General features: G+C 39.7%; 1 protein-coding gene across 5 annotated transcripts in view; it reads left to right on the top strand.

Moving 5' to 3' along the window:
* The window catches only part of FBXO11 (F-box protein 11), a 69,864-nt gene that overhangs the window by 34,176 nt on the left and 22,863 nt on the right, over positions 1 to 12,825 (top strand). For 3 of the 5 annotated variants that reach the window (XM_083733225.1, XM_083733229.1, XM_083733227.1), the window contains exons 2-4: positions 1,098 to 1,225; positions 1,437 to 1,518; positions 12,084 to 12,228. In XM_083733225.1, the coding sequence (XP_083589351.1) occupies positions 1,098 to 1,225; positions 1,437 to 1,518; positions 12,084 to 12,228 (355 nt within the window). The remainder of the gene's footprint in view (positions 1 to 1,097; positions 1,226 to 1,436; positions 1,519 to 12,083; positions 12,229 to 12,825) is intronic. The other 2 variants (XM_083733226.1, XM_083733228.1) reach the window with 1 other exon arrangement.

The raw sequence follows: 12,825 nt of genomic DNA, 5'->3' as shown, positions 1-12,825 counted from the left end.
CAGAACACATCATGGACACCAAGATAACCCATAATTTTATGGTGATAAAAACTAGAAAGGTCCATAAATATCCTTCCTTCATCCATGCTTTTGTTCCATAGCAACTGTGGAATGCACCAGATCATGATTTTATGGTCAGTTCAGTGGACTTAGGTGTAATCTGTGATTTGATGGTGTTTATTGGGTGGGGATTCTATGAATAAATGATGCCGTTTCAAGACAATCCACTTTACTGGATCCAACTGTGTGTGCACCTACCTTCTCTTTCACATTCCATTATCTCTCTTCATTTCACTGATCCTGTCCCATCCTAATTTCTCCCTCTTAGCCAATCTGTTTTCCTCCTTCTATATCACCCCCCCTTTCCTTCTACCTTCTTCATTGCTCTTTCTTTTTAGCTGCTGATCTGAATTCTGAAAAGGACATAGATCTGAACGAAGTGCAGGAGAGTATCAGTGCTCCAGCTTACTCCTTCAGTATTAAGTTCTTTTCAGGGGGGGGGGGAACGGTAACTATCTTCATCACCTTCTTCACAGAGAAGGGGGAAAGGAGACGGTGGGAGCTTAGAGAATTCACTGACACTAGGGGAAGTCCTCATGGGTGCCATGGCAGCTGCAGGTGCCATGTTGGCAACACATACTGTGTACAGTATATTAGAGTGGCTCTATCTTGTCGCTATTCTTGACTTGTGCTGCACTTGCTGCAAAATATTGCTGTCAGTATTTTAAAGACACCGTGGGGGAAGGTTTGTGTTTTTATGTTGCACAATTACCTTGAGTTTGATGGAAAAGGCAAGTCTAGTATGTAGTACTTATAAATTCTGGAGATTGGTTTTTTTCATTAAATGATCTTCATTGTATTTATGAGAACCATTTCACAGTTAATGTGTAAAGCATACTTACATAAGAATTTGGGAAAATTTAAAATGATCCTGACAACAAAATAATATATAGCAATGTAATTATATAGCACATTTCACCAAGATGTATGTAAAGTTTTCACTGTGCCTTTTTGGCTTGATGTGACTTGAATGAAATTGTGTGTGTGTCAGTTGCAATCTTGTAAAAGTTTTTTCTTTTTTTTTTGTTTCTTGATAGATGATGATGTACCTGCAGATATGGTTGCAGAAGAATCTGGTCCTGGTGCACAAAATAGTCCATACCAACTTCGCAGAAAAACTCTTTTACCTAAAAGAACAGCTTGCCCTACAAAGAGCAGTATGGAGGTATTAAAAAATTAATAATCATGCTTTCCCTTCCGAAGTAATTGCCTAGCACAACAGGCACAGTACAGTTCATGGGGAGAAAGCCAGTGGTGGCCGTGGAGGATTCTTTATGTGGGGTTAGCACAAGTGGAACGAAGTAAGGATTGACCATGTGCAATATGCATTAGAAGAACTTTGTGTAATCTAATTTTACATTTCTAAAACTTTTCAGGGTGCCTCTACTTCAGCTACAGAGAACTTTGGTCATCGAGCAAAACGTGCTAGAGTATCTGGAAAATCACAGGATTTGTCAGGTAATGTCTTTTTTTGTTTGAGGGAGAGGGCAAAGAAAGTCTCCCAACTTTCTATTTTAATTTTAATTGAACAGTTTTTAACTTAAGAAAATAATTGGGATGGTAATGGTAATCTTATTTCCTTGTCTACTGTCATTTGACTTTCATAAGTGAATTTTTATGGTCTCAAAAAGATTTTTTTAAAAATAAAATAAAACACAACCTAAATCCAATAAAACAGCAGCATAAAGGCATGTAAAAACAAATGAAACAGGGATTCAGGGGATTCTGGCATATAAAACAGGACCTGGCCTTGCTGGTCAGAGAAAGCCTGGGGAAAGGATAAGTCTTGCAGAACATCTAAAGCAATGTTTGAAACTCCCTTTGTTCTAGGCACGTTTTGTGGCAGGAAATTTCATTAGTGCTAGCAGTTTCTGAGCGCAGTACTGTGCCTAAGATTTAAGATTAAAACGGGCACTGAGGGTGTGGGAGGAGAAATTCCTTCCCACTAGAGTTCCAAGCGATCGCTGCAGCATCCGGCAAGCTATTAGGTGCTGCCTCTCAGCTGGCCTTGCAGAAAGGCAGCGTTTCCCTCAGATTGGCTGCCCTTAGGCTAGGAATACAGCTATCTTTTCCCTCCATCCTGTTCCCATCACCATCTCATCCACTGAAAACGGACAGAGAGCAAAGTTCACACTGCCTTGCCTGGCTCTTTCCTCAAGTGAGTTGTGAAACACTCCCTCCCATCCCTGTCAGTCCTCCTTGAAACTGCTGGAGGAATGGGCTTGTCTGCTCCTGGAGCAAATTCTGAAAATGTCAGGGACACTCTGCAAAGGAGGGGGGTATCCGGAGAGGAGAGGAGAAGAAAAAGAGGAGAAATCCGGTGATTGATTGCAGAGAAAGGGAGCATGCAGTGTGATAGCCTGTTTGTTTTTGCGTTTCTCTCTCATCTTCAGTGCAGAAGGGGAGGCTCCAGTAAGGGGCTGGGTAAAGAGAATTTAAACCTTTGGTGGAATTTCACACATGTGGGATATGGAAGGAGAACTTCCCATCCAGAGTCCATTTGAAAACCGCTGAGCATCTTGGTGGACCACTTAATGATTTTTCTGTCTGTTTAGCAACTGTAATGCACTGTGCTTTACAATGTTAAGGAATTCAATCTGTTATGCAATATATAAGCACAAAAGAAGCTATTTGGGCATCGTTTAGGGGAAAAAATGGTTGCTTTCAACCCTGATCTGGATCTGTCTGTTACTTGGAATTAAATCCTAACCATGTTCAGTGGGGTTTCTGCATGGATTGGGGACCTGAAAACGTTCTTTGTATTCTTTTAAACTCTACATGTTTTATTTAGGTTTTAGTTGTCTTGTTTAATGTATGATGTGCTTTTAATTTGAAATATACTAGCCAGTTAGTTATGATTGTTTAAGTAGTGCTTGTTAAAGTGTTAACTATCTCAGACTCTCACAGTGATGCTTAAAAGCAAAACAAATTTTGCTTCGGTGGCCTTCAATGATCCCACTCCAAAATTTGTTAATGAATTGGACACTCAAGGTATCTCTGCCATCAGTTGTATAGGCCTGTAATATGTGTTAATTGTGGTGCCAAAAAGATATATTTATATGAAGGGAAGGGGTGTGGGGCAAATCCAGGGCTTGTCTGCCGAGTGGAAGGAAAGGAGAACTTTTTTCTGTTTCCCCACTTCCAGCCACTCTCTGAAGATTGGAGAAGAGACTCTCTTAAGAATATTAGGGGGGTGGGTCTAAGGTGCCATTTCGCTTCTAGCTTTCATATCTCAGTTTCTAACACTGATCTGATGGTTGCTGCTGCAAGTATAGCAGAGGGACACAGTGATAGTATTTTCCTACACGTGTGAATTAGTTAATGTTCAGCTAAAATAAATGGCATTTGAAAAATTAAGTAGAATTCTACAGTGGAGGTAAATTATTAAAAGTTGTATCTCAATCACACTCCTGTAATGAGTACTTCTATGAATAACCAAATTCTTGCCATATTTGTAATTTTCTTTCCCACCCTCAGAAGTACTTAATATTGTGTATTCCTGACAGCCATGCCAAGAATTCCCTGAAAGCATGTTGCTAACTAGGATGGTGATGATTAGAATTTGCAATCCTCCTGCAAAGCATATTCTTTTCATTAAATAATAGGAACAATAGGTTCTACTTGTATCTATATAATTTCTTTTAAACCCAGTTTCTTTGAGTTTACGTGTAAATATATGTAGTTAGAAAAAAGTGGCGTTCTTCATAAGGGACAGTTCTTTAGTCTATCCTTCAAGCTGTAGAACCTGTCTACCTTCAGTTGCTATGGAGACAGGAAACATCCCACTGTGAAGGCTAACATGTATTCTTTTTTTAAAAAAGAGGGAGAGATCACAGTTGAGAGACTTCATGCTAGACTTCAGGGAGTAGCTAGAGCAGGCTTCCTCAAACTTGGCCATCCAGATGTTTTGAGACTACAGTTCCCATCATCCCTGACCACTAGCTAGGGATCATGGGAGTTGTAGGCCAAAAACATCTGGAGGGCCACGTTGGAGGAAACATAAGCTAGAGTGTAAGGCCAAAATACAGTGGTGCCTCGCTAGACGAAATTAATCCGTTCCGCGATTCTCTTCGTCTAGCGGTTTTTTCGTCTTGCGAAGCAAGCCCATTGACAGCTTAGCGGATTAGTGCTAGAGCTGTCAAGCGGCTTCCAGCGATCAGCTGTTAAGCGGCTTATCAGCGGAACAGCTGATAAGCGGCTTAGCGGCTTAGGAAAAGGGCAAAAAAAGCAAAAAAAAACCGCTGGGGGACGCAAGATTTTTTCGTCTTGTGAAGCAACCCCATAGGGAAATTCGTTTTGCGAAGCGCCTCCAAAACAGAAAAACCCTTTCGTCTAGCGGGTTTTTCGTCTTGCGAGGCGTTCGTCTTGCGGGGCACCACTGTACACAGTACTGCCCTTTCACTTCCATTCTGCATCTTAGTAGTTTCTGAATCTTTTGCACATACATATTGAAAATTGAATAGGCAAAATGGTCAGATTTGACCCATGCTAGGTTTTTTACATTCATCTTGGCTCACTAAATATCAGCCTAGACATCACAGCATACCCTCATTGCTTTTTAGCCCAGTCTCTTGACCTGTTTGCAGATGTTTTTTTTTTTTTTTTGCATTTTAAAATTTTATTGATATCCTTATATATACATTATTTCCGAATTTCAACCTTTCGCCTACATTTAGGACATCCTTCAACGTCGTTGAACCTTCATTTGTGTTTAAATCTTAGATACACATTTCAAATTACACATTGCCATTCATACCCCTTTGATACATTATTTCTATTAAGCAATACTTATTAGTTCTTTACAGAGCCTCTTTGAATCCCACAAGCGTTGTTTTTACCATACATTTGTTCTCCAGATATCCTATGAATTTCCCCCAGTCTTCAATAAATTTTTGATCTTTTAGGAACCTTATTTTCCCTGTTAACTTATCCAACTCAGCATATTCTATCAGTTTTCCTCTCCAATCTGCCACCGTTGGGGTTTCTTCTTGTTTCCACCTCTGGGCTACTACTATTCTAGCTGCCGTCACCGCATACTGAAAGAATTTGTGGTCCTTTCTCCTAATGTCTTTTCCCATAATACATAGTAGGAATGCTTCTGGTTTTTTAACAAAGGTATAACCTAAGATCTTTTTCAATTCATTATATATTTCCTCCCAGAAACTTTTAACCTTCTTACACTCCCACCATAGATGGTAAAATGTCCCTTCCTTTTGTTTGCATTTCCAGCATTTGTTGTCTATCTTATACATCTTGGCCAGTTTAACGGGCGTCATATACCACCTGTACTGCATCTTCATGATATTTTCCTTCAGTAACGAACAGGCCGTAAATTTTATATTCTCCCTCCAGAGTTTTTCCCAATCTTCCATTTGAATGTTATACCCGAAGTCCCTAGCCCATTGTACCATCACTGACTTCACCTCCTCATCCTTTGTGTGCCACTCTAATAAGATTTTATACATTTTGGAGAGGTTTTTATATTCACTATTTATTATCTCTTTTTGAAATATAGATTCTTTCTCCTCATATCCCCTTTCCTTCACCTCTGTTTTAAACATCTCGTTTATCTGAAAATAGTGAAGCCAGCCCTGTGTGAGCGCTTTTACCTGGTCGTATGGTTTGATTTTCCATTTACCCCCTTCGTTAATGACCATCTCCCCGTACTTCCCCCACTCTTCTTCCATATTAACTTTCTTAACACTTGTTAACTCCTGCGGGGATAGCCAGTGTGGTATTCTCGGCTCCAGTATGTTTTTATATCTGTCCCAGACCTCTATTAGTGGACCCTTAAAAATATGACAGCTGAAACCCTTATGCACCCTCTTTTTGTCCGTCCATAAATACGCATGCCACCCAAATTTGTTATTGTACCCTTCCAGATCTAATAACCCTCTGTTCTCCAACTTAACCCATTCTTTTAACCAGCACAAACAGGATGCTTCGTAGTACAATCTCATGTCAGGAAGGGCAAAGCCCCCTCTTTCTGTTGTGTCGGTTAGCAACTTAAATTTAATTCTGGGCTTCTTCCCTTCCCAAACGTATCTAGAGATCGCTCTTTGCCATTCTCTAAAGTTTTTGGATCCTTTTAGTATGGGTAATGTTTGGAACAGAAATAACAGTTTGGGTAGCAGCATCATTTTCACCATGGATATTCTTCCCCAGAATGATAATTTCATTCTGGCCCAGACCTCCAGATCTTTTTTAATTTTATTCCAAACCGGGATGTAATTGTTTTGATATAAGTCAATATTTTTGTTGGTAATCCAGATTCCCAAATACTTTATCTTTTTAACAACCTCAATTTCAGTTTGTTGTTGCACTGTTGCCACCGTATCCTGATCCATGTTTTTGACAATCATTTTTGTCTTACTCTTATTCAATTTAAAACCTGCGAGCTTCCCAAATTCTTCCATCTCATTCAGGATCGCCCTTATACTTTCTATAGGTTCTTCCACCGTAAGAACAACATCATCCGCGTAGGCTTTGACTTTATACTCATTTGAACCTAATGTTACCCCTTTGATTTTCTTATTTTGTCGTATTGCGTTCAATAGTACCTCCAACACTATGAAGAGCAGCGGCGAGAGCGGGCAGCCCTGCCTTGTTCCCTTACATATATTTATCTCCTCAGTGATGACATTGTTGACTATCAGCCTCGCCTTCTGCTCTGTGTAAATCGCCTTGATGCCGTTTAAAAACTCTTGTCCCACATCCATTACTTCCAGATTTTTTAACATGAAGTCCCAAGTTACATTATCGAAGGCTTTCTCCGCGTCTATGAAAATTAGGCTAGCTGGTTTGTCGTGTCTATCTGATAAATATTCAATAAGATTAATTATACATCTTGTGTTGTTTCTTATTAGCCTACCCGGGAGAAAGCCCGTCTGGTCTTCATGTATCGTCCTTATTAATATCTTTTTTAGTCTTTTGGCTAAAATGCCAGCAAAAATCTTATAGTCCGTATTCAATAAGGAGATGGGTCTATAATTCTTAACTTGGGTTAGGTCCGAATCTTGTTTTGGGATGATGGTAATAAAGGCCTCTTTCCATGATCTGGGCATATCTCTTTCTTTTAAGATGTTGTTCATTACTTCCATAAGCGGAATCATCAATGTGTCTTTCATTTCTTTATAGTAGCTCGGTGTAAACCCGTCTGGACCCGGGGCCTTCCCTCTTTTCAGTTCTCTAATCATTTCTTCCACCTCTATTCTACAGATTGGGGCGTTTAGTTGTTCTTTCTGCTCAGATGACATCTTCTTCACCATCTTTTCTTTTAAGTATCTGTCTATTTTTTTCTTATTATTCCTTTCCTTATATCGGTATAGTTGCTCATAGAAGTCTAAAAAACCTTTTCTAATTTCTTTCGGATCAGTTGTTTCTTCATCATTTATTAGTATTTTATTGATTGTATTTTGTTCTTTCCTCTTTTTAACTTGCCACGCGAGCCATTTACCTGACTTATTGGCAAATTCAAAGTTTTTTTGTCTTAACCTTTTTATGTTCCACTCGACCTCCTTATTTATCATCATTGCAAATTGCGTTTGAAGGGACTTTATTTCCAGCATTATATTTACATTATTCGGTTCTGTGATCAATTTCTGCTCATTATCCATAATCTGTCTCAGAATTTCTTTTGACCTCTTTTCCTTATTCTTTTTTTTCAGAACATTTTGCTGGATAAAAAGACCCCTCGTTACCGCTTTACACGCGTCCCATACCACACTTGATTTCACCCCTTTATCTGAATTGTCTAGGAAGTATTCCCCTAGTTTTTTCCGGATTCTATCGACAAATTTTTGATCATCCCATAGATTATCATTTAATCTCCATCTGAACGTTAGTTCTTCTGTCCCCTTCATTTCCATTTCAATTGGGTTGTGATCTGATAGTACTTTGGCCTGGATTTCATTTTTTTTAATTCTTGGTGTCAATTCGTTCGATATCCATATTTGGTCTATTCTTGAAAATGATTGGTTCGGTTCTGAGTGATATGTGAACTGTTTCTCTAGAGGGTGTTTTAATCTCCAGATATCGATAAGGTTACAGTTTTCAATCAGTGTGAAAAATGTCTTAGGTAGCTTCCCTTCTCTATTCTTAGAGTTTCTTAGTCTGTCCATCTCAATTGAGGTCACATCATTCAAATCTCCCATTATTATAATTTTTTGGTCCATGTATTCAAATAATTTTTCTTCCAGTGAGCTAAAGAATTCTGTTTTATTCCCATTAGGGGCATAAATCCCCACTATTATCAATGCTTCACCTTGCCATTTGATACGAACCGCGATCACTCTTCCTTCCTCATCCTTAAATAGTTGGTGTGCCTCGATTTTGTTTTTAATGTATAGTACTACTCCCCTTTTCTTCTCTTTATCTGAGGAGATGAATTCGTTCCCTAGCCTCTTATTGATCAGAATTTTCCTATGTTTCTTTGCGACATGCGTTTCTTGTAAACATGTAATATCTAGATTTTTCTTTTTTAAAATGCGTTCAATACAATTCCGTTTTTTCTTATCATTCATCCCATTCACATTCCAACTCCATAGTTTTAAAGTCATCTTTATTAATTTCAAATTTTTAGCCTAAGATCCTTCTATTCCTTCTTCTTCTTCGTTTTCTTCCTCTTCGTCTGTCTTTCTTTCGTTCTGTTCTTCCTCTTCTACCGGCTCTGAGTCTTCCCTCCGTCTGATTCCGCCTTCGGCTCCTTTCGGCTCCTCCTCTCCTTGTTGCAGTTCTTCATATCTTCTTGTAAACTTTCCTATTTCCTCCGGACTAGTCAGTCTTCTTTTGACTCCTTTGTAAAAGAAAGTAACACCTTCCGGAAATTCCCAGCGGAAGTCTATTCTTTTTTTTTTGAGCAAGGGCACCAGTGGTTTATACGATTCTCTTCGTTTCAATAATCTTATTGGAATATCTTTAAATATGATTATGTAATTTCCGTCAATGTAGAGTCTCTTCTCTCTATTTCTTTGCAAAATCAGATTTCTCATCTCTTTGTCTTTGAATGTGACTAAACAGTCACCTGGATATTTCTTTGCTTTATTTGCTTTAATTTTCATTCTGTATGCATTTTGTATTGCTCCTGCCACCTCCTCCTCCGTTAGTTCTAACCACTGTGCCATTTCCTTTGTTAGTCTTTCTTTTATATTTTCATTTAGTAATTCCGGAATCTGTCTCAGCCTTAAGTTCGCTTCTCTTTGTTTAAGTTCATTCATCGCGATAGAGTCTTTTAATTCTTCCTGTTTTTTATATAGGTCTACTATCTCATATTTCATTTTATCTTCTTCCCGTCTCATTTCTTTCATTTCCTGTTTGGTCTTTTTAAACCCCTCATCCACTCTTTTTGATACCTCCTTAATCTGTCCTTTAAGTTCACTTACTGTCTCTTCAATCTTTTTATCCATTTTTCCAATTTTATTGTCTACCTGCTCTAATTTTGTCTCTAAATTTTTCTCGCTTTGTTTTATTTCTGCGAACATTCTCAATATTTCTGTTCTAAATTCTGTTCTTGTTTTGAGGCTTTCCTATCTGTTGGGGTACCCCCCTCCGGTCCTTTTTTTTGATTATATGCCATTATCGCAGTTCTTTGGGGGTCAGGTTGTGGCCTGTCTGATCTGATGTTTCTGTGTTTTAGGGCTTCTGCCCTTACTTCAAACACAGTCTTAAGTTAGTACCGAAACCCCTTAATCAATATCACATTGGCCATCACAATCAGAGGAAAGGAGATACAGCCCCAAGTGAATAAATCGGAGAATTACGTTAACCAAACAGAAAACTAAATCACAAATGAGTGTAGGGAATAGCCCAGTCCGTTCACCGTTCCCCGCTGCTTAGTATGCTTTGATATACTTGACTTCTGTCCTTTCCCCCCCCCAAATCTCAGGGTGGGTTAGTTGGCCGTTTTTAATCGAAAGTGTTCAGTCTATAAGCTTCTTGCCCCCACTCGGGCTAATCCAACCGATATCTCGATGTCCGTAAATTCAGTTTGCGAGCTGATAACCCATACTGTCCTAATATTGATAAGCTGGGGAGTGAATCAGAGTTGTAAGGGGCTACTCCGAATGTCACAAATGAAAGAAGGATTTGACTGTCAGTTTTGGTATCGATTTGAATGACCTAAGCTATTTTGAGATGGTCCGTACCTACTTCGTAAGCATTTATGTTGGAAGTATCTAAAGCTCAGTCCTGCAAGGAGGGAGGCTACTCTCCGAGGCTGACACCGGCCCGAAGGCTCAGAGGAGAGTAATAAAGTGGCCCCAATGTGGTCATAAAATAGTGCAGTGTACTACTAGGCGCACCCCTCCATGGGAATCCGTCTGTCCCGTCTGTTTGCCGCGTCAACCAAAGTTTCTTAGTTAGCTTCCCGGGCGGGGGGTAGCAACCCCGCGGGGGTCTGATAAGCTGCGACGTAACCTCTCCAACAACTGAGCCGGTATGTTTGTAGTACCCGGTATCCCCGTGTTTAACACTTTTTTGAGTCGATTAGTGCAACCTCCACGGCGCCTCTCCTTGCCTCCCCTCTTAAGATGGCGTCGGAGCGTCTTCTCACTCTCTCGCTGCTTTAACTTTCCGGAAAATATTCTAGCTCCAATCCTTTCTATTTTTCCGTTTCTTCAGTTACCCTGCCGGCTGGGATTTCTTTTCTATCACCCCTCTTTTCTGCTCCCTCTTAACTTTCTCCCTTACCAAGAAAGGAGTTTCTTTTTTCCTTTTAAACTATAGCTACCCGAGGGAGACGGGAACAGTATCCGCTGGCGGTAACTTACTTTCTCTTTAAGCTCTGCTCGCAACGCTGCGTCTTTTTCCGCTGAAGTCAAAACAACGCAGATGTTGAGAGCGAGTGAACTGAGGGGTAGAAAAGCTAACGTGAATTCTAATTTGCATCTGTAATTGTACTCAGCACAGTGTACATAAAGTTAAATCAGTTTTGTTGTTTTACTGGGAAAATGTTAATCCAAAGTCAGGCAATGAAGCCATCCTTAAAATAAAGTGTGAACTTCACCCCCAAAGGTACACTCTCCCATTGCTTCCCAAGATGGACGGATGCCAAACAGGGGCATCCAATGAAGCTGAATATTGGAAGGTTTGGGACAGACAAAAAACTTTTCCGCACAGCCCATAGTTAAACTGTGGAATTCACTTAACACAGGAAGCATTGATGGCCACTAACTAGGATGGCTTTAAAAGAGGATTCAACATTTGTGGAGGAGAGGGCTATCAGTGGCTTCTAGCCACTGATACCATTTGCTGGAAACTGCAGGAGGGGAGAGAGCTTTTGTGCTCAGGTCCTACTAGGCAGGTTTCCCATAGCCGCATGATTGACCACTGTGAGAACAGGATGCTGGACCACTGACCTGATCCAACAGACTCCTCTTAAATTTTCATGTTCATCCTGCTTCTTATTTTTGCCTCTTGCGGCAGCAGTGATCCACTGACATAAGTACAGGCAATGACCGGTTTGCATGGGAGTTATGTTTCTGATCCCCACATGCATTGGCTGAGTGCACATAAGCCTGCTCCAACCCGTTCTGCCCCCTTTGCCAGCAATTTCCAGGTCGTTGTGATACGTGATGTGCCAGCAATTTCCAGGTCGTTGTGATACGTGATGTAGCGGTCACGTGTCAATCAGACATGTAACATTCATTGCCTATATATGTTAGTATAGCGTTCTGCAGTAGCATCTCCATACAAGTGTAAAAATCTACTACAGCAGTGATATGTTCTGGCACATCCTTATTCAGTTGCAGTAACGAAAGGATAGAAATGTGCTGTTAAACTTTTCTTGATTGATTTACCAAACTGATTAAAGCTTGCAAACCTAACTTTCTTTAGAAAATGAAATGTGTATTATTTAAATGGAAAACTTGAATAACATTGATTTTTGTCAAACTTCTGCCTAAGTAAATCTGTTTCAGGTAATTCACTTGATTTTTGAGAGACAGAAAGTCATGATCTATTTTGGTGGAAATACCCCAGAGAGGTTGTGAACATCAGTCATGTTATTCATGTTTTATATTTAATAGCAGCACCTGCAGAACAATATCTTCAAGAGAAGTTGCCCGATGAAGTGGTTCTGAAAATCTTCTCATACTTGCTGGAGCAAGATCTTTGTAGAGCAGCTTGTGTATGTAAGCGCTTCAGTGAGCTGGCTAATGATCCAATTTTGTGGTAAGTGAAAAGGTATTTTTGATTATCCTGAAGTATGTTATATATGCCATACACAATAGAAAAATTGAATTCATGAATATGTTTTCTAATTATTTTGAACGAAAGCAGGTACTTGAATTACATTTCTGTTGCACTCACCTGAAGTTGCACTATTATTTTTCTGTAGCTCGTGCCTCCTGTTTTGATTCTGGTTATATAGAGTTCTTCTTGCAATGTGCCATCTTACAAAAAAAATGTTTATTTAGAATACTTTACATCCTACATTAAAGTCTGAAGAGGCTCTCAAAACATCTTACAAAAGATGTAATAAAAGTTACAGTGCAAGCCTGGCATCAGGAACAGAAATAGTGTGGTGTCCCTCTGGTGCCAGGATTATAAAGGTGATATTCCCTGCCCCTGTCCTTGGCCAGCCTTGGTCTTGCCCTTCACCCTTTGAAGATGAGCAGGTGAAATTCACTCGGCCCATAATGGAGGCAAGTCTTCTCTTGCTTGCAGGTGGCACAATTGATTTGTGCCTGCATAATTGTTGAAATACACTTAAAAATATGCAGATGTTGTTTGCCATATGTTCCCATTCACAAAGTGGATTTTTGCTTG

Source organism: Podarcis gaigeae (assembly GCF_964106915.1).
Source record: "Podarcis gaigeae genome assembly, chromosome: 3".
NCBI lineage: Eukaryota > Metazoa > Chordata > Lepidosauria > Squamata > Lacertidae > Podarcis > Podarcis gaigeae.
Note: the sequence above shows the minus strand (reverse complement) of the source record. Positions and strands in the feature narration are given on the sequence as shown.